General features: G+C 43.6%; 1 protein-coding gene across 1 annotated transcript; it reads left to right on the forward strand.

Annotated features, from left to right (window-relative positions):
• Positions 1–455: 455 nt before the first annotated feature.
• Positions 456–22,093, forward strand: LOC112266006 (immunoglobulin superfamily DCC subclass member 3-like). Its single transcript, XM_024443509.1, has 14 exons — positions 456–461; positions 703–836; positions 1,332–1,423; positions 1,790–2,101; positions 3,669–3,813; positions 4,074–4,204; positions 4,566–4,703; positions 5,330–5,488; positions 13,154–13,319; positions 13,943–14,193; positions 14,516–14,680; positions 16,660–16,848; positions 21,608–21,718; positions 21,960–22,093. Exons 1-14 carry the CDS (start codon positions 456–458, stop codon positions 22,091–22,093), a joined length of 2,133 nt encoding a protein of 710 aa, XP_024299277.1.
• The last annotated feature ends 303 nt before the right edge of the window (positions 22,094–22,396 follow it).

The following is a 22,396-nucleotide window of genomic DNA, read 5'->3' on the forward strand; positions in this document are numbered from 1 at the left end:
GTTCCACTGTGTTTCTTCATTGTTCCCCTCTAATCAGAGATAGATTTTGACCTGAGATACCAGGTGGACGCAATTCATTATCAGGTTGAACATAAAACCAGCAGGCGTCAGACCTTGTAGAGTACGAGTTGAATACCCCTGGGATAGAACATTGATACAGGCACATTTATGAGCCATAGCATAGCCTTCAATAGAGATGAACCAGTTTAGGTTGTTTTAGGATTTGAAATGGTAGTTGAAGTTTCGGCTTAATGTGGATGTTATGCCGAGAGACATACCCCGTTGTTACACTGTAGAAGTCCATGGTTCTTAAGGAAAATTGGCTAAATAATGAAATTTATATGAAATTGTAAAAGTAAGTTAGGGTGCACAGAGGAGTGGTCATCGGAAAGAAGAGGATGAAGAGAGGATTTGTGAGAACATTGTTGTTACAATTAAAGTCAAGGGCAAAAGTCATGGATGTGAGACCACAGCTTTGCCAGGTGCTGAATGGAAGGGTGTGAAGGTGTGATGTGATTGTGGTGGGGGTCAGAGGGAGGAGGGGACGGCTCTGTAGATGAGAAGAAGGGGGGTTCACTATAGTTTTCATAAATGGATGCACAAGTTCTCCATTAACTTGATGGTGCATCTCATCATGCAAGTTCAAGAGCATTGGGGCTTTGTGTCACTTTCTCACTCCCTTTTACCTCCCCACCTCAACAGCTGGGAGAAAGGGAGCGGCCATCTCGAGGGGTCAAGGTGGGGCAGGGGTTTTTGAGTCTGTTTGCCCACAAAAAGATGAAGAAAATGGGGAAGACTTGCCGTGTCAGCGGGGTCAACTTCGAGAGGGGAATGGGGTGATTCAGTGGCATGGGAAAGTCACCCTGGAGCCTTGGTGAAAGGGATGCAGGGATGCGGGGGGGGATTAGAGGGGCAGATGGCCCCCATAGAGGGGTGTGTTGGTTTATGGTGATGAGAATTTCTAGGGGTTGTGGGGAGGTGGGGTAAGAACAAGTATGAGTGTCGTCACTGCGCCATTGACGCCAGTCTGCGCCTGGTTTAATAGAAGTTCTCCTAACTTGACCCCACTAACCCTTGCTAGTCTTCTGCCTCCGTCTCGGCCATTGTTCCTACCCTCTTTGGCTCAATGACTCCACGGCATTTGGCCCTATTATTGTGGCCGGTGTCGGTAAAAGTCTTGTGGACGCAGAACTAACACAGCCATCAATCAGTTGGCCGGTGTAGAGTGTCAAATGCAGTTTTTGGGATTGGAAAAAACTGCATTTGACACTCCGTCTCCATTCTGGTCCCCTTCTGTGTTGTTGTGTCTACGTCTTTGCTTGTAAACACAGATACAGAGGGCATAGGACAGGAAACTTGGTGTATGAATGGATTAGAGACAGGCAAGGCTCCAGCCATGACATGCTCAGTGCCCCAGTACAAAGTGCTGTGAGGTGTAGTTTATAAGTTTACACATTTTTTTGTTTACTAGATTGTCCCATAAGGTGCAATTATTAAACTCCCTTACTGGTCTGTCACCCTTACCTCGTCTTATAGGGATTGGGTTGAAAGGTACTTTATGGGTAAACTACATAGCCAACATTGAGTTCCTTTGGGAATGCACTTATAGTAGGTGATTAGATAAACACATACAATTGCATCACCAGTGTTCACAATAATAAACACAGTATTATCGTCATCATCCTGGACTACATGACACCATTTCTCCCTGCTGTACTGGTCTACAAAATGAATCAACACTGATGTTCTCAACCCTTATTGCCAATGATCTTCTTCCCCCCTTTTCTAGATGTATGTGGTGCCAAGGAGCTGGCATTCCTATTGGAGCCCAGCGACGTCATCGCTGTGCGGGATCGACCGCTGATGCTGGACTGCCGGGTGGAGGGCGAGGGTACCATCTCGATCACGTGGCGCAGGAACGGGGTACCCGTGGTTGTGGAGGAGCGGGTACAGGTGCTGCCCAACGGGACCCTCTTCATTCAGAGCTTCCAGAAACGACTAGAGAGAGGCGGAAGTGAGACGGACGTTGGAGAGTACGACTGCGCCGCCCAGAACCGCTTTGGCATGCTGGTCAGCCGCAAGGCCCGGGTTCAGCTTGCATGTGAGTTCCCCTCCCTTACATACCGTTTCACCTAGTGTAATTTGTACCAGTCGCCAACATAACAGTTACTTATGTAGAGGGGATGTCCAACACTCAACGCACATACAATACACAGAAAACACTTCACCTATCTATCTATACACAACACAAGATAGCATAGTGGTGAGTATTAAGGGAAATAGTTAATTTGCACTTGCTGGGATCGTTGTTCTCCACCTGCCAACCACTACTGGTGCTAATACAGTAGCTAAATAACAAATTTTAAAGACTATATCAATACAAAGATTACACATCTTGACTTATGGCCGAGGCGCAGTTTTACAAATAACAAAAATACGCTTTCATTTTCAGTCAAGGGAAAAATATAAGAGTTACATAATACATGTACATTATTGCCCAGTACATCAAACATAGTTTTAGAGTAGCCTTGAATAATCACATTACTCCATACGTCATCTTGACGGAGTCTTGCCCCACTACTGAACGAACAAGTGTAGCGCAAGATGGTGGAGAGCCCTCTCGTTAGATATTTATTTTGGGAGATTGCAAAATATGACCTTTTCATTCATGGCAGGATAAATATATTGTTTCAGGAAATAATAGATGTTTTGTTTAGTTACTTTGCAATCCCACTCTGTTGTGGACGTCCCCATTGAAATGCACGACATCCGGCGCAACGTAACAGAGTGCTTATGGGTAATGTGAACGAGGCTTTAGAATTAGTAATATGTTCAATGTGTAGCCTGGCTACACAAACACATGATTAGTCAATAATATTCCCTTCTGAATGTGACTTAGAGAGAACCAGCAGCGAATGTTACCAGGGTAAGGCTACAGAAGTCATAAAAACTGTGGAGAGGTCAAAGCATGGCTTTTGTCCTATCTATAGGAGATCACTAAATGTAGTCCCCTCTGTCAAAACAGGCAAGAGTCTGTTCTTAATGCTGCTCCATACTGCAAACACCTTTGTCGCATACCTGGCAACCCAAGACCCCCTCGGACTCTATAGACTCTGTTATAAATGATGCTCCATGCTGAGAGCACCTTAGTTGCATACCTGGCAACTTGAGACCACCTCAGACTCTTTCATCGCTTTTGTTTATTTGAGTCACTGTGGGTGATGAATGGTACACCCCACTAAGTCTACTGACACGTGGACATACACAAAACACACACACACAAAACATAGTGTTCAGACAAGATTTAAGATAAACACACCGCAACGCTGCTGGGTTTTTTACGCTTAACAGTTTCCCGTGTGTATCAAGAATGGTCCACCACCAAAAGGACATCAATCCAACTTGACACAACTGTGGGAAGCATTGGAGCCTGTGGAAATCTTTTGACACTTTGTAGTATCCATGCCCTGACAAATTGAGGCAGTTCTCAGAGCAAAAGTGGGGGGGAGGTGTTCTTAATGTTTATATTTTTGTATAATATTGTTGACTCTGCTGCTTATCTTGGACCAGGTCTCCTCTTGCAAAATAGAGATGTTATCTCAATGAGACTAACCTGGGTCAATGAATGTTAAATGGGGATATATATTTTGTTGTTCTTTCTTCCTTAGTTCTCCCTAAGTTCCATACCCACCCAGAGTCCATGTCAGTGGACGATGGCGGCGTGGCTCGCTTCAAGTGCCAGGTCAACAGTGTGCCTGAGGCCAACATCACCTGGGAGAGGGACAGAAACCCACTCAGTACCACCGACAACAGGTATCATCATACTAATATATAGGCCTATACACTCACTCACGCACACCTAAAAAAAATGGGTTATTGTTGGATGATTGCTAATGAACTTGGCACTTGCCATCACCCTGCAAGAGAGTTTGCCATATTAGTGATGTAGCTACCTTGCTGCAGATAACTACTTTTTCAAAATGCCTAACATTTAAATTCTCAGAATAACTATGTCACATCTACTGCATGTGGGCACTAACACCTCTTTCAACTCCTCCCCCTCACTTGTCTAGGTACACTCTCCTGCCCATGGGTGTCCTCCAGGTGACTGGTGTGAGGCGGATCGACGCCGGGGTGTACCGTTGTGTGGCCTCCAACATCGCCAACACACGCTTCAGCCACGAGGCTGTGCTCAATGTGACCGGTGAGTGGGAACAACCCCACTGCTCAATGGCGACTCTCCATTGACAGTGCATCTTATTCCAGGACTAGGCTTAATCTGTGTCTGGGAAACCAGCCCTTACAATACAGATCATATAATTAGAGGGACCTGGCAATAGTGTTCCAATGGGTTTGTTCATGTTGCTTTTTAATCTATGATTTAAGTTGTTTGGGACACTCTCTAAATAATACTAAACTGACCATGTCTATGCTAATCACACAAATCGTGTTAAAAGTCCTATAGGCTTAAGCCAAAGTATGAACATGGTCTTACTCAGCTGAAGAAACGGTCTTACGGTAGTGTCTTATCTCTCTTTGTTTGTGTCCTTTTCCTTTCTCTACAGGTGGGGCTTCCAGGATCTACAAGGAGCCAGTTATCCTCTCTGGGCCCCAGAACCTGACCATCACTGTCCACCAGACAGCCATTTTGGAGTGCATCGCTACAGGGAATCCCCGGCCCATCGTGTCTTGGAGCAGGCTGGGTAACGACTGTTCTCATGCAATCAGAATGGCGTACAATGGCCTTAATTTCTACGATACTCAGATGAGTTAATGCTAGCAGCTCAACAATGATTTGATCTCTGTGTCAGCTATTCTGCACTATGTTGCTCTGTAGATGGGTTAGCTGAGAACGTCACGAAAACGATGCACATGCTTCAATGGAACAGAAGGCCATTGTTTTTGCGAATCTGTATGGCCAGATAGCTAACGACAATGACAAGAAGCTGTCATGTGTGGAATTGCAATGGCTTGTTTCAGTTAGTTTCTTCTCATTCTTGATACCATGCCTTGTTTTAAGGTCTTTTGACTGATGTCACGTCTATGCTGACATGACAAAAGATTGCTAGCAAGCTAACCAACCGCTGTAACAATGTACTTGAGAGACAAGTGCTCATTGTGCAAATGTATTTATGTTTTCAATAAACATTGGAGATGGAATATAGTATAGTTCTTGTCAACAATCTAAGCCAAACCCGTTTTGCCCCATAGTTGTGCATGCGTCGATTTTGTTGCTAAACAAACTTGATTTTGATTGTATGAACCCTGTGTTTTTTGTACTATGTTGGCCTGTCTTATTCCTTTGTGTGTGTGTGTGTGCTCTCTCCAGATGGGCGCTCCATCGGGGTGGAGGGCATCCAGGTGTTGGGCACTGGAAACCTGATGATCTCGGACGTGTCGCTGGAGCACTCGGGGGTATACGTGTGCGCCGCCAACCGCCCCGGGACCAGGATGAGGCGTACCGCACTGGGAAGACTGGTGGTTCAAGGTGAGCTCCCTCCAAACATTTATACCCTTTTCCGACTACTGTGCAGAAGTAAGTTGAGCCAAGCTGTACAGAGCTGGCCTGGTTTAGCATCCACCAATGTTGCTGGCACAGTGATGTGAAAAGAAAATATCTGAGCCATCAGAGTACGGTTTAGGTCAACACAAGAGTCTGAAAATGGTAATACTGTACCTGCCTCACCTCACTAAAAGGCACAGCCTGAAGGCTGAATCAAAGTAAAGTTTCAATAATTCATTAGGAATTTATTAAACAGTAAATTATATCCTCCAAGAATGGCTTTCCATATCATAGTGAGCCTTAGCCAATGATCATGACAACTGACCATGACACTGAGGGATACACAAGATCGCAGGAAGGGGGAGGGGGGTTCATGTCCGGAAGGTGGGGTGAGGGTGTGTGGGTGTAGGCTTTGGGCTTTTGGGACTGGCTGTAGTGAATTTGGCCATGACTTCTGCCAGGGAATTGAAGGTAAAGGGGTAGGTTTCTGAGAGAGGAGTTGATACCCAAGCTCCACCCTCTCACCTCACCTTTGCCCCCCTTAGAGCTTTGAAGGGGGGGAGGTGAGGTGGGGATGGGAGTTGGTTGTTTTTTTTGGTGACACTATTGGCGTGATAGAGACCCCGTGCTCCCACTTGTAATTAAGCATTGACGCCAATCTCCAGCTGGACTTTGTGTGTGTGTCCACTGCTGTCACTACCTCAGTGACAAGGCCCATCCATCACCCAGCAACTGTCCATACGTTCACCCTCCTCATATTTCTAACTGTCATTACCCCCATTTTAATTGGCTATCCTAAGTGTTTCTCATTATACTGAGGACCACACAAGGGTCACAACACCTCTGGTCAATGTGAGAGACCAACAGCATAATAGGAAACAAATTGCCCTACCGTAAACAACTATGGAAAGGGAAAGGGGGATATCTAGTCAGTTATACAACTGAATGCATTCAACTGAAATGTGTCTTCCGCATTTAACCCAACCCCTCTGATAGGTTTATATTAGAATGTAATCATGTTTGCTCTCCTGCCTCTCTAGAAGAGATAATCGGCACAGAATATGTAACTGATGTGCAATATATTGATGTTGATGTCTTAACATTGCATTTGCACTTTCAAAGTCAATCAATATCTTTTCCTTAATGAACTAGCCAAATCTAGCTGTTATGAAGTACTTATTACAATACCTAGTTACCATACCTGCGATAGATTAGCATCCTGTCCAGTGGGTGTACTTGTACATAAAGCTGCCTCATGCTCCTGCCCCTATGGGCGTTCTGGTTTGGACAAGTTTTGCCTACTTAGTTACAATAGCTAGCGGCTAGCAAACTGTTACAATACCTAGCTACCAACATGTTACCTAATACCAAAACAAAATGTTACCTTATACCTAGCTAGAAAAATATGACCTATAAAGTAAACTAGATCTCCATATATCCCTTCACCCCTATAATCCATTTAAATTACTCTACTTTGCACCCAGCTGTTAAGGCTCTCCTGATCCATGTTGTGTCAGCCTCTTTGACCTGGTCAATCAATAGTTCTCCCTATCAGTCTTTCACAAGTGGATTGGCCATGGAGGACGTGGTCTTTAATGTATTCATACATTTATTGATTTCGCTCTATTTGTTAAAGAAAAAAGAACAAAGAGCTTTTTAGGATGGCGGTCACATGACATGGGTGAAATTATTGGTTCATGGACATTGTCAATGTCAAATACAGGCCCAAAGTGACCTAAAATCCCCCAATTCCCTTTTAAAATGTAATACTGGAGGTATATTCAGCTAGAATGTCCGCTTAATATTTGCTGATACTTGATACTGTTTTCAAAAGTTGTCTATGATACTGTTCTCAAAAGGTGTCTATGATACTGTTCTCAAAAGGTGTCTATGATACTGTTCTCAAAAAGTGGCTACAATCCACCACCATAGTATGGACTTAAATTTGCCATGTTGCATCCAATAATAACAATACAAAGGTATTGGTTAGGCACAAATCATATAGAATAGCAATGGCCATGAGACTAATTACTTCACCTATTTTTAGCTCTCACATGTTCCCTATTCCTGCCAATAAGGCAAGTCTGATCATATAGAATAATATGAAATACTTTGAGATATGATGCTATTAATATGTGAGACACCACTCAAGTTCAAAGTCCTACTTTGCAGTTGGAGACCTTTAGATATATGCACTGTGTAAAGGAGGTTATTGGAGGCCATAGAGGTCTGCTATTTCACACACTCTGTCCTCTTGACAGACTGTCTGTTTCCCTGTCCCTTCTGCTCTTAAACATTCCGGTCATAGTCATGATATGACGGGACAGGGGGACAGCCAGGATAGGACAGGACAGATGCAAGGCCAGAGATTTGGACAATGGGAGAGAGGAGAGAAAGAACAAGTGAGAAAAAAATAAGGGTCAGGATGTGCAGACGGTCATTGTGTGTGGGGAAGGGGGAGTAAAGGATCACCTCTCACCTTTAAACTCTGACCCCTTACCCCTGACCCTGTCCTAGGAAAATGGTTGGAGTCGGGGAATAGAGAGAGGGCGGAACACCGTACCGGTCAGGACAGATATGGAAGGAGAGACAGAAGGGGGTGGTTTTTGATGTGGAGGAGGGTAAGATTGATGTGTCCCCCAAAGAGAGAGGAGGGTGACCAGTCCCCATACCCTGTCATTCGTTACTACGGTTTTTGGGTGAGTGGGGAGGGGGGACAGTTGTTCTCGTCACAGCTGGATGTCAGGCGGTTGGGGCAGAGTTCAGGGGACACCGAGGGAGGGGGGACACAAAGGGTGCAGGGCATTATGTGATGACTGCTTTCTCTGAATGGAGGGCCGGTTAAATCATCCCCCTCATCCATTGCCTTCTTTGGGGTAGAACATTTTCTTTTAAAAAATGTGGAGATGGTTGGAATCGTTGAAAGGCTTTAAAATGCAGATCCCACAGCTGCCGGGTTACTGAGAGAGTCTTTTTCACATTAGATATGAGTGTCAGAACCAAACAGCATATATGTCAGAGAGTAGAACATATGCTATATAGACAAAAGTATGGACACCTCTTCAAATTAGCGGATTCGGCTATTTCAGCCACACCCGTTGCTGGCAGGTGTAGAAAATCGAGCACACAGCCATGCAATCTCCACAGACAAACATCGGCAGGAGAATGGCCTTACTGAAGAGCTCAGTGACTTTCAATGTGGCACTGTCATAGGATGCCACCTTTCCAACAAGTCAGTTCATCAAATTTCTGCCCTGCTAGAGCTTCCCCGGTCAACTGTAAGTACTGTTATTGTGAAGTGGAAATGTCTAGGAGCCACAACGGCTCATCCGCGAAGTGGAAGGCCACACAAGCTCACAGAACGGGACTGCGGAGTGCTGAAGCACGTAGCGTGTAAAAATCATCTGTCCTCGGTTGCAACACTCACTACTGAGTTCCAAACTATCTCTGGAAGCAACGTCAGCACAAGAACAGTTCGTCTGGAGCTTCATGAAATAGGTTTCCATGGCCGTGCATCTGCACACAAGTCTAAGATCACAATGTGCAATGCCAAGCGTCGGCTGGAGTGGTGTAAAGCTCGCTGCCATTGGACTCTGGAGCAGTGGAAACGTGTTCTCTGGAGTGATGAATCATGCTTCACCATCGGTCCGTCCGATGGATGGATGATCTGGGTTTGGTGGATGCCAGGAGAATGCTACCTGCCACAATGCATAATGGCAACTGTAAAGTTTGGTGGATGAGGAATAATGGTCTGGGGCTGTTTTTCATGGTTCGGGCTAGGCCACTCAGTTCCAGTGATGGGAAGTCTTAACACTAAAACATACATGACATTCTAGACTATTCTCTGCTTCCAACTTTGTGGCAACAGTTTGAGGAAGGCCCTCTCCTGTTTCAGCATGAAACAAACTCCATTGACAAAATCAGTTGTTAGAAATAGATCAGTTACCTTTTGATAAATATACTACACAGATGAGGGTCATATCCAAGCCATATATGGATATTTATATAGCTCTTAGTCACACGATCTATGAAACTATAACTAGGAACAACGTAACATAAGTGATATGTTTCAAAATGTATTCCTACCACAAAAGACATAAAGCCCCCCCCGGAGGGCCTGGAGCCCTGGAATTAGGTTAAAATAGACTCTGAAATAGACTGAACCAAACTGAAAGGATGTTTAGTGTTTGTAGCGTACCCTCTAGCTGTGCGTAATTGCATAATGAATTATGTTGCTATAAATGTAATGTGGTTTGTCTCTTAACACTCATTCTCCTCATTCTTGCCCTTACAAGTGGGATATAACTACTGACCAAATGACAGTAATAACTACTGACCAAATGATAGAAATAACTACTGACCAAATTACAGTAAAAACTACTGACAAAATTACAGCAATAACTATTGACCAAATTACAGTAAAAACTACTGAACACAAACAACAGTCTGGGTGTAGGATATATAAGTAAATTGGGTAGATGTGATGTATGTATGCACTTAGTTCGATTTGAGTCCGTGTTTGAACTAGTCCTGACAACTGACCAGTATCCCTAGGTTATGAGCTCTGTGTTCAGTGTAGACACATCACAGATAAATGTGATTGATTTCATGAACACGGTTTGATTCTGTGGCGACGGAGCAAAGTGAGGGCTCAGGGACCCTAGACCCAAAAGAGATATATCCTGAACATAGGATAGCCACTCAACCTTGACCGGGGTCATTATAATTGGGCAGACTGATGCATTTTTGTTCAGCTCTGCTTGGCTCCACCTCCATTGTTGAAGCGAGCATGTAATAAACCCCCCCCACACACACGTGACAAACACACAAAACACCCCCTTGTGCTTCAGACGTCCATTCCAGTCGCCCCTTCCATTCAGTCCAACAATTGGCTCAATAGTTATCCCTCAACAGTCCCCCCCTGTCGTCATCATCTATCCTAACCCTAAACACAAATGCAATTTATTCGCAGAACAACAACAGTTTGGGTGTATGAAAGCAGTATACGCTATCGACAGCAATTATTAAATTATAGGTCATCAGGCTAGTGATATGATCTAGCCACTCTCAATTTCAAGTTGTTGTACATCATCCATTAGGGCTCCGTGAGAAATTGGTGAGAAATACAATGGAAAAACATAGTGTAGACATATTGAAGGCCATTAACCTAAAAGCTACAATGACATACTAAACCAAGCAGTTAGAGACTGGCTGAAGTGACAATCAGATTGTGCTGATCAACTGGCAGGTGTCTTCACTGACATTTTCAACATGTCCCTGATTGAGTCTGTAATACCAACATTTTTCAAGCAGACCACCATAGTCCCTGTGCCCAAGAACACTAAGGCAACCTGCCTAAATGACTACAGACCCGTAGCACTCACATCCGTAGCCATGAAGTGCTTTGAAAGGCTGGTAATGGCTCACATCAACACCATTATCCCAGAAACCCTAGACCCACTCCAATTTACAGATCCACAGATGATGCAATCTCTATTGCACTCCACACTGCCCTTTCCCACCTGGACAAAAGGAACACTTATGTGAGAATGCTATTCATTAACTACAGCTCAGTGTTCAACACCATAGTACCCTCAAAGCTCATCACTAAGCTAAGGATCCTGGGATTAAACACCTCCCTCTGCAACTGGATCCTGGACTTCGAGACGGGCCGCCCCCAGATGATGAGGGTAGGTAGCAACACATCTGCCACGCTGATCCTCAACAGTGGAGCCCCCCAGGGGTGTGTGCTCAGTCCCCTCCTGTACTCCCTGTTCACCCATGACTGCATGGCCAGGCACGACTCCAACACCATCATTAAGTTTGCAGACGACACAACAGTGGTAGGCCTGATCACCGACAACGACAAGACAGCCTATAGAGAGGGGGTCAGAGACCTGGCCGGGTTGTGCCAGATTAACAACCTATCCCTCAACGTAACCAAGACTAAGGAGATGATTGTGGACTACAGGAAAAGGAGGACCGAGCACGCCCCCATTCTCATCGACGGGGCTAAAGTGGAGCAGGTTGAGAGCTTCAAGTTCCTTGGTGTCCACATCAACAACAAACTAGAATGGTCCAAACACACCAAGACGGTTGTGAAGAGGGCACAACAAAGCCTATTCCCCCTCAGGAAACTAAAAAGATTTGGCATGGGTCCTGAGATGCTCAAAAGGTTCTACAGCTGCAACTTCAAGACCATCCTGACTGGTTGCATCACTGCCTGGTACGGCAATTGCTTGGCCTCCGACCGCAAGGCACTACAGAGGGTAGTGGGTACAGCCCAGTACATCACTAAACTAAGCTGCCTGCCATCCAGGACCTCTACACCAGGCGGTGTCAGAGGAAGGCCCTAAAAATTGTCAAAGACCCCAGCCACTCCAGTCATAGACTGTTCTCTCTACTACCGCATGGCTAGTGGTACCGGAGAGCCAAGTCTAGGACAAAAAGGCTTCTCGGACTACCCGGACTATTTGCATTGTGTGTGTGTGTGTCCGCTCTCTCTCTCGCTCTCTCTGCTCTCACACTACCTCTCCCTTAGACCCTGTTTATCTCTCTTCCCAGGCCCAGTTTCTCTGGGCCTCAGCCAGGGAGGGGAGAGAGCAGGGGCTCAGGGGGTGTCAGTGTCAATAAATCAATGAGATGCTTAGGGGGCAAGAGGGGCTAGGGCTGGGGGTCTCTACATATATGCATGTCCCATTGTGTGCTATTGAACTTGGTGTCAGGCAGGACCGTGAAACCCGCATATGTCCTGGGGACACCGGAGAGCCTGGAAGAGTCAGAAGGGGATAGAGAAGTGGGGGTTAGGGTAATATTAGGCTGTCCTCTGGAAGTCTCTCCCTATGTTAAGTTCAAGCTCCAGGAAGAGGAGAGGAATGTTTGTATAGATCTGTTGGGGTAGATGTAGGGATGTTTGTATGTATTGATACACCTGCATTTGTTAACATTGAGCTATTTGTAATGTGGGCAGCATGCTATAGGCTACTATAACTATGGACAAAGTGTTTCCTGGTCAGGTCACATGGTCAGGACAAACTCAGGGTCCTACTGTGCATTTTGGATTTGAGAGCTATGTTTCTATCAGGTCAGAGAAAACTGTATAAAACTATATGGTCTAGAGATATGGTGAAATCAAATTCCCTTCTGAAAGTCCTTAATATTAGGACTGCAATGGTCATAACCACCTTTATATGATAGTATAGCTAACCTCTATAGTTCATTATAAGAATGACAGCGCGTAGAATTCAATGCTCTCCCCAAAAAGGCCTTGTCATTCTAATCAATGCCTTTCTCCTCTCTCTCTCTGTTTACCCTCAACATCTTTCTTCTGGCATCCTCCTCTTTCATTCATCCTCCTTTTCTATACAACTGTTCTTCTGCCTTTCAATTTTTTCCCGAAACAACCTTTTTTATCCCCCCACTTATCACTAGCCTGCTTACTTTCCTCTCTTCTCCTATCCTCTCATATTGTCCTCCTTCCATTCTCCTCATCTCAGCCACTTCCCCTCTTGACTTTTTGAAAGTACTAAGCCTATATTTTACTTTCATGCAGTTATATAGTATCACAAGCGAATGCAATTGTAGATTGAATTTCCCCCACAGTGATACAAGGATTAATCACTTATATACACAATACACTCTCCCCACCAGCTCCCCCTGAGTTCATGCAGTGGCCGCAGTCTGTCTCGAAACCAGCGGGGGGCAGTGCTGTATTCACCTGTGTGGCCCAGGGGGTCCCTGAGCCTCACCTCATCTGGCTGAAGAATGGCAAGATCCTGATGCCCAGCGACAACGTCAAGCTCACCAACAACAACAGGTACTGTACACCAGGGGTGTAATTCATTCCGCCGATTCGGTTTTAAAACATGTCTTAAACGGAATGAAACGGGGAGGGACCTACCAGAATTTGTCCAATGGAAACTCTTGTTTTGCTCTCTTTGCTTCCGTTTGGTAAACGGTAATGAATACACAGCTGGGTTTACATTTAAGCAGACACTAAGTCTTATCTATAGCAACTTAGGCCTATAGTCAGTGCATTCAACTTAAGTAGGTAAAACAAACATACCAAAATGCAAGTAAAATATTCGTCGAAATATACGCTAAATCTGCAAAATCAGCACTTCCCCTAGATTATTTTCCAAGTGGACCTACAGAAGAGCAGTTCATATATTTCACCACAAGGTGGCATTTTTGGATAGTGGATGGAATCTCCCTCTGATGAGTAGGCTGAAGCTCTGTATTTACACTGAACAAGAGAGGATGGGAATCAATGATTATGTTTTTAATCACAAAGAATTCCATTGTTTATCTGAATATTTGTTTGAATACTAACAACCAACCCATTTTTATGTTGTTTACACAATATAGCAACATTTTAATCTGTCCTAGCTCAAATAAACAATCAAAAAACAGATCTAATCTTTTATCTCCCTTATCCAGCACCCTGGCCATGACGCGCATCACCTCGGAGGACGAGGCCATCTACCAGTGCATCGCTGAGAACATGGCAGGCACCAACCAGGCTAGCGCCCGTCTGGCTGTGTCCCTGGCCAAGGATCTGCCCGACTCCCCCCAGGGCCTCACGGCCACAGCCCTCTCCCCCAGGGCCCTGCAGCTCACCTGGATCCAACCGCCAGCCGAGATCACCGACGACATCATCGGCTATGTGCTCCACAGCCGCAAGATCGGAGGTGAGTGAGAGTCTGTGTGATAATCTATCAGCGTTCAAAGCAGAGCTAAGAGAAAGCTCTTTCTTAATTGCCTCAAAAAATCTGTCGTCTCGTAGCCTCCTGTCCTTCATTGTGCTGATCTAAAAGAACTGGCCAGGTGAAAGCCAGCCTAATGATGAGTTTACTAAGGACAGAGTTTTAAGCAATTGAGATAGCACTTTGTTTTCTTTCAAATACTTTAGTTGCACTTGCCTGAGTGTGCCTGCTGCAATGGAACTTAACCCTAATTTATATTACTTCTGCCACAACAACTAATGATGATACTGCTTGTTGTTCCCCCCAGAGCCGGACAACAGAGAGCTGCAGGAGGCAGTCAGTAAAACCACCTTCCAGCACAACTTTATCAACCTGGAGCCAGCCACCACTTACTCCATCTACCTCAAGGCCTACTCCCCACTGGGCGCCAGCCAGCAGTCCAGCACTGTGGTGGCCACAACACTAGGGGGCGGTATGTCACCAGGAACATGTTAATGTTATGATCAGTTTAAATGCACACTGCTCGCGTTGCAAAATAAATCTACACATACATCTTATCCAATCATTGCACTCACACTGCTGTTGCGCGTCAACGAGAGTTTGCGTAGCCAGGCGCTAAAATGGAACTTGGTTCTATTTGTGAACCTCGACGCGCTGCAAGTCCTGCCTTACCCATCTCGTCATTGGTTTTAAGGAGCATATACCAACGTGCCATGTCCTCATTGGTTTTTAGGAGCATATACCAATGTGCCATATCCTCATTGGTTTTTAGGAGCATATACCAACGTGCAATGTCCTCATTGGTTTTTAGGAGCATATACCCATGTGGGTGATTGAAAGATGAACTGAGGACCGCACTCCAGTCCAGTTGGTAGTGGTAATGCACCATAAAGTTGGTTGCCTTCTGCCATATAAATTCAGAAGAAGAAGAAGCCTGAAGGAGGAGAGATTACATCAAATGAACTCGGTTTACCCTTTTATCTGTGGATTAATTGTCGGAGTAGAGGACCTTGTGCATTTCAAGTGTCACGCCCTGATCTGTTTCACCTGTCCTTGTGCATGTCTTCACACCTCTCCAGGTGTCGCCCATCTGCCCATCTCCAGGTATCGCCCACCCGGCTGTCTGTGCCAGTTCGTTTTGTTCGTTCATACCTGCCAGCTTCCTTGCTCCTGTCTTTGCTATAGTCCCTGTTTTCTAGTTCCCAGTTTTGACCTTTCCTGCCTGCCCTGAGCCTGCCTGCCGTCCTGTACCTTTGCCTCTACTCTGGATTACCGACCTCTGCCTGACCTGACCCTGAGCCTGCTGTTCCGGTGCCTTACACCCTCTCTGGATCATTCACCCCTGCCTGCCTTGAGCTGTCTTTTGCCTGCCCCTTTTTAAATAATACACTATAGTTTCTTCAACACTGTCTGCACCTGGGTCATACCTAAAACATGATATTCAGGTAAAATAACAATCCAATGTTGATATCCCAGGACAACTTAGCTAGCAACAGCAAGCTAGCTAGAATGGAATAGATGTTTAATGCTCTTCAACCTGTCCCCAAATTAATATAGTTTGTTCAGAATTTGTTTTGATATTTCATCCTGCGTGTCCTGATCGCGTCTGGTGTGGGTGGGCAAAATCAACATGCACGCGCGCGAGCAGTCTGGTCAGCATGTCAGCTTCCCCAAAGCCTAACTGTAACCATTTCCCCATGTGCAACATAAAGGGTTACACTTTATAATTACTTTCAACAATAACAATTTATAAACTGTGTATGAATAGTGTACTATTATACTTATAGTGTACATATGCTATTAATAAATGAGTGTTTTTTTATTTAACATTTATAAACATTTACTCACATTTATAAGCATTCCTAAACATTTATAAGCATAAATCATGTCTTATTTATAAAAGTTATAATTAAATATAACCAAATAAATTGATTCTATTATATTATATTATGGGGGGTAAAATGTAACGCTAACCTAGGATCAGTGTCTAGTGGCTACTTCACTCTACCCCACATACAGTAGCTAAAAATGATTCTACGGCCTGATAGCCTGCCTGGTTATTTACAACCTGTGATCGAATGAAGGTGTTTATCTCCTCTTCCCTCTTTTGATGTCATTTCATCATTTTTACATCTCGCATCACCCTTTTCTCCTCTGTTCTCTCCATGTCTGGGCACTTATGTCAATACTCATACTATTTCACTCTTCTTCCGTCACTGATAAACACTTCCTTGTTTAATTCTCCCGGTTTTACTATCTTTTTGAGCTTTATCATAATTTCATCCTCGTCCCTCTTTTACTCTCTCTCCAATTGTATTCAATTCATACACCTTCTCTTTCATACTGCCTCTCTAACCATCTCTACACTATTTCTATCTTTCTGCTGTCCTTTCCAATCATTGATTAAGTTATTGTTTTTTACATTCAATGTCCTAATCTCTACTCCTGTAGTGCCCACTCCCCCTACCTTCTTCACCAAGGTGGTGAACTCCACTGCTGTCCAGGTGCTATGGGAGCTCCCCAGCAAGCCTGGCAAGGCAGAGGGCTTCAGGCTCACCTACCGCAGGGTCCCGCACACCAACTTCCAAGGGCCAGTTCAGTTCCCCTGCCACGTCAATGCCCACACCATCTCCCGTCTTGGTGAGTGAGTGAGTATGTGTATGCATGAATTATGCAAGAACAGAATCATATCACCTCCAGCAACAGAGACTATGAATTATTAGTTTGTTTTTATTTGTCTCTTAGACACTGGAAAGAATCCGTTAACATAGTAATGTATATGTACCTTTATAATATTTTGTGCACTTTTCCTACCACATTAGTCAATGTAATAATAATGATGCAAGGCTGAAATAATAAGAGAGTGAGGAAAGAAATACAGGAAACCATTTACATTTTAGTCATTTAACAGAATGTCTTAACTTGGAATGAAAAACAAATAAACAGACCTGGGGTAAATATGTACTCTCTCCTATGCTATTAGAAAAAGCAATAACGTAGAAAAAAAACAGGCAAATAATTAGAGGGTTTGAAAGTCTTTATTACATGAGCATGACAAGGGCTTTAAAATCCACTTGATATTGGTGTTCCAATTTTTTGTTGTTGATAAAGTTATTATAATATTATATTCAGATTAAGATTACATTTATTATATTTCATGTTATAAAATATTATATTAAATGATAACAAAAATATATACATTTTAAATTATTTGTAAAGACTTTACCAGTTATAATTCAAATTAGTTGTATTTACCCCTGGTGAAATACAGATATTGTAATTGCTTTCCCCTAATAGCTGTCTTTTTATCCACCCCCTTGGGGTCCAAGCTTTCATGTGTGGACCATGAACCAGTCCTATACTCCTGCACTGCTACCACATGTGAATTGATTGCCCCCCATCTATCTTCAGAGTGCGTACTGTTAGGTGACCTAAACTGGGATATGCTTAACACCCCGGCCGTCCTACAATCAAAGCTAGATGCCCTCAATCTCACACAAATTATCAAGGAACCTACCAGGTACAACCCTAAATCCATAAACATGGGCACCCTCATAGATATCATCCTAACCAACCTGCCCTCTAAATACACCTCTGCTGTTTTCAACCAGGATCTCAGCAATCAAAAAGTATAGAACTAAGAACAAATATAGCCCTTGGTTGACCCCAGACCTGACTGCCCTTGACCAGCACAAAAACATCCTGTGGTGTACTGCACTAGCATTGAATAGTCCCCGCGATATGCAACTTTTCAGGGAAGTCAGGAACCAATATACACAGTCAGTTAGGAAAGCAAAGTCTAGCTTTTTCAAACAGAAATTTGCATCCTGCAACACTAATTCCAAAAAGTTTTGGGACACTGTAAAGTCCATGGAGAATAAGAGCACTTCCACTCAGCTGCCCACTGCACTGAGGCTAGGAAACACTGTCAGCACCGATAAAATCCCCGATAATCATCGACCATTTCGAATCCCACCGTACCTTCTCCGCTATGCAATCCGGTTACTGAGCTGGTCACGGGTGCACCTCAGCCACGCTCAAGATCCTAAACGATATCATAACCGCCATCGATAAGAGAGAGTACTGTGTAGCCGTCTTCATCGACCTGGCCAAGGCTTTCGACTCTGTCAATCACTGCATTCTTATCGGCAGACTCAACAGCCTCAACAGTTTCTCAAATGACTGCCTCGTCTGGTTCACTAACTACTTCTCAGATAGAGTTCAGTGTGTCAAATCGGAGTGCCTATTTTCCGGACCTCTGGCAGTCTCTACGGGGGTGTCACAGGGTTCAATTCTCAGGCTGACTATTTTCTCTGTAAATATCAATGATGTCGCTCTTGCTGCAGGTGATTCTTTGATCCACCTCTACGCAGACAACACCATTCTGTATACATCTGGCCCTTCTTTGGACACTGTGTAAACAAACTTCCAAACAAGCTTCAATGCCATACAACTCTCCTTCTGTGGCCTCCAACTGCTCTTAAATGCTAGTAAAACTAAATGCATGCTCTGCACCCACCCGCCCGACTAGCATCACTACTCTGGACGGTTCTGACTTAGAATATGTGGACAACTATAAATACGTAGGTGTCTGGCTAGACTGTAAACTCTCTTTCCAGACTCATATTAGCATCTCCAATCCAAAATTAAATCTAGAATCAGCTTCCTATTTTGCAGCAAAGTGTCGTGTCTTTGGCATAATTAAAGTGAAGACTTATTTTATCAAATCAAATCTCTGTAATTATTATTAGGTGATTAAACTAATCATGTAAATGTAATTAACTAGGAAGTCTGGGCACCAAGGAAAATCTTCAGATTACAAAGTTATAACTTTCCTACTATAACTCTTCAGATATTTTAATATCTGATCAATTCTTATAAATTAATTATTCTTTACCTCACGTTAGTCTCATTCCAAATATCGTAAATTGCTGGTTATCTGCATGTACCCAGCCTTTACTATGAATCATCCATACACCAATTGTCTTAATCATTTATTTACTAACTAAATAATCACAGAAATGCATAATGCATATACAAACAACTCACTCATTCGGGGATAATTGCATTCAACATATATTTACACCCAGTGTGTCATCATGATCTCTGTTGGAATCATCAGTCCTTCTGTTGGAGAGTACATACGAGTCTCTCTCTTTCTGCTTCCCTGAAGATCAAAGTATTTCATGGTTAGAATGGATACTCCAGAGTACCATTCAGAAATGTCCTCATAGATACAGTGGGGCAAAAAAGTATTTAGTCAGCCACCAATTGTGCGAGTTCTCCCACTTAAAAAGATGAGAGAGGCCTGTAATTTTCATCATAGGTACACTTCAACTATGACAGACAAAAGGAGAAAAAAGAATCCAGAAAATCACACTGCAGGATTTTTAATGAATTCATTTGCAAAATATGGTGGAAAATAAGTATTAGATTCTTATTAGATAAGAATTAGATGCAAACCCCATAATTGAGAAATGTACATATTCAGAGATATAGAGATATAGTGTTTTCCTGTCCTCTCTGAGGTCACCAAATTAAACACACTTGTCATACCTGTCCCTTAAGTGTCCACGGACCATTCCCACCTTCTCACAAGTAGACTTTTTGTATCAAATCCCCATTTTGTGGATTTAGGAGTTCGCCATATGAAATACTTTGTTCTCTCTATGTGTCTCTTTCTGCATGGCCAGTGGGAGAGAGTCTCCTCCAGGAATTTACGACTTGAGATAACAGAACCTGGGTGTAGGAGAGCGAGAGAGAGAGAGGGGATGCCACGATCTATACCTAGAAAGGGCCACATCTTGACAAAAGCCTCCTTCACTCATGCTGCCAAACATACCCTCGTAACACTGACTATCCTACCGATCCTTGACTTCGGCAATGTCATTTACAAAATAGCCTCCAACACTCTACTCAGCAAATTGGATGCAGTCTATCACAATGCCATTCGTTTTGTCACCAAAGCCCCATATACTACCCACCACTGCGACCTGTATGCTCTTGTTGGCTGGTCCTTGATAAATATTCGTTGCCAAACCCACTGGCTCCAGGTCATCTGTAAGTCTTTGCAAGGTAAAGCTCCGCCTTATCTCAGCTCACTGGTCACCATAGCAACACCCACCCGTAGCACGCGCTCCAGCAGGTATATTTCACTGGTCATCCCAAAAGCCAACACATTCTTTGGCCACCTTTCCTTCCAGTTCTCTGCTGCCAATGACTTGAATGAATTGCAAAAATCACTGAAGTTGGAGACTTATATCTCCCTCACTAACTTTAAGCATCAGCTGTCAGAGCAGCTTACTGATCTCTGCAGCTGTACACAGGCCATCTGTAAATAGCCCATCCAACTACCTCATCCCCATATTTGTTTTTGTTTTTCAGCTCCTTTGCACACCAGTATTTCTACTTGCACATCATCATCTGCACATCTATCACTCCAGTGTTAATGCTAAATTGTAATTATTTTGCCACTATGGTCTATCTATTGCCTTACCTCCCTAATCATTTGCACACACTGTATATACATTTTTCTATTGTGTTATTGACTGGACGTTTGTTTGTCCCATGTGTAACTCTGTGTTGTTGTGTTTTTCGCAACTGCTTTGCATTATCTTGGCCAGGTCGCAGTTGTAAATGAGAACTTGTTCTCAACTGGCCTACCTGGTTAAATAAAGGTGAAAATAAAGAATTTAAAAAACACATTGTCTTAACTGAATTGCAGAAAATTCAGGAAAAAGATGTGATGTAAGAAATGTGACATTGATTTTCCAATAAGGCTAGCTTTAGGCCAGAGCTGGCTTTAAAAGGTTGCAGTGGTGCAGAGAATAACAATTACCCCATATTTGAATGATTATGTGACATCAAGTTAATTACCATGAACATGGAAGAGAAACTTAATATCCCTCTGTAGCGCAGACATGTGAAAGGAGGCTCTTTAAAAGTGTTTTTCCCCCCTTACATGCTTTGCTGTATTTGTAAAAATAAATGTAAAGACACCTAGTGGAAAATGACTGGATGGGTTGGTGTCATTGCATTTAGAACTTAAGTTTTCTCCTATTGTAGCAATAACTAAATCTATATCGAGATATTAAAAGATGGAGACATGGGAGGATGTTGGCGGTATCGAGTTAGAGATGACAGAGTGAGAGAGTTGAGAGGAAAGACAGTTGTGAGTTAGGGGGGAGGGAGGGAGTAGGGGAAAGGAACAGTCCAGGCAAGAGAAGTGAAAAATGACATGCTCCTCAATCTCTTTCAATCGCCCAATCAATAGCTTTGCTTTTATCGAGTAAGCAATCTATAAAACTCGGCCAATATCTCTCCATTTAAAATATGACCTTCAAAGTTGTCAAAGGGAATTTATAATGTGATACTGTCACCGTATGACTTGTTCTTGCAGAAACCGGCGCGGTGTATGAAGTCAATCTAGTGGCCTATAACGGGAACGGCGAGAGCGGTTGCTCCAAGAGGCTGGTGTCACTGACAGAAGAGGGCACCAACGCCAAAACCAGTGGTGAGCGTCCAAATAATATTAGAGTCAAGTCAGTATTGAATAATAAACTATATTTTCTAGACAAGTATTCGTTTTTTGGTGATCTTCTGTCCTTTTTGCTTCAAGTGCATTTTTCAGTGACTCTTAGTTCGTTTTTTTGGCATTGCCTTATGATCTAATATGTCTTTCTGTATGTTACTGTGTATTGTACTGGCTAATGAGTGTATGGATGTGCACATCATGTGGTTCTTGGTTGCAGGTGGGGAGAACCAGTGTAACTGTATACAGGATGGCGAGGGCTCGATGGGCGGTATCGTGGTTGGCATTCATATTAGCATGGCCTGCATCATCTTCTGTGTGCTCTTCCTCATGTTTGGATACCGTCGCAGGTAAGTAGGGGCCCTACCTGATGGGACCCGCTAGGTGTTGCTTTGCTTCTAGTACTGTACTTTCAGATTGGATTTTTAAGGCCAGGTAAACTTTAGATATATCCTGATCACCCATGATTAATCATGGCAGAGTGAGATTATGAATGATAACTTTGGTATATTACATGTTAGTTGTATTCGTAAAGTCGTGTGTTGTTTTTAGAGTGGACTTGTGTGCGTGTAATATTGAAACATGTATTCATGTCCCCAGTCTGTTCTGCAGTAAAGGGACTCAGGACAGCTGGTCTGTGCCAAGGGGGGAGGACCG

The sequence above is a fragment of the Oncorhynchus tshawytscha genome, linkage group LG13 (genome assembly GCF_018296145.1).
Source record: "Oncorhynchus tshawytscha isolate Ot180627B linkage group LG13, Otsh_v2.0, whole genome shotgun sequence".
Taxonomy (NCBI): Eukaryota; Metazoa; Chordata; class Actinopteri; order Salmoniformes; family Salmonidae; genus Oncorhynchus; species Oncorhynchus tshawytscha.

Excerpts from the sequence above, each read along its gene's own strand:
- LOC112266006 (XM_024443509.1), top strand. Across the intron at positions 837-1,331 it reads AACTTCGAGAGGGGAATGGG|ATACAGAGGGCATAGGACAG; the intron begins GTGATTCAGTGG and ends TTGTAAACACAG. Across the intron at positions 16,849-21,607 it reads CCACACCATCTCCCGTCTTG|AAACCGGCGCGGTGTATGAA; the intron begins GTGAGTGAGTGA and ends TTGTTCTTGCAG.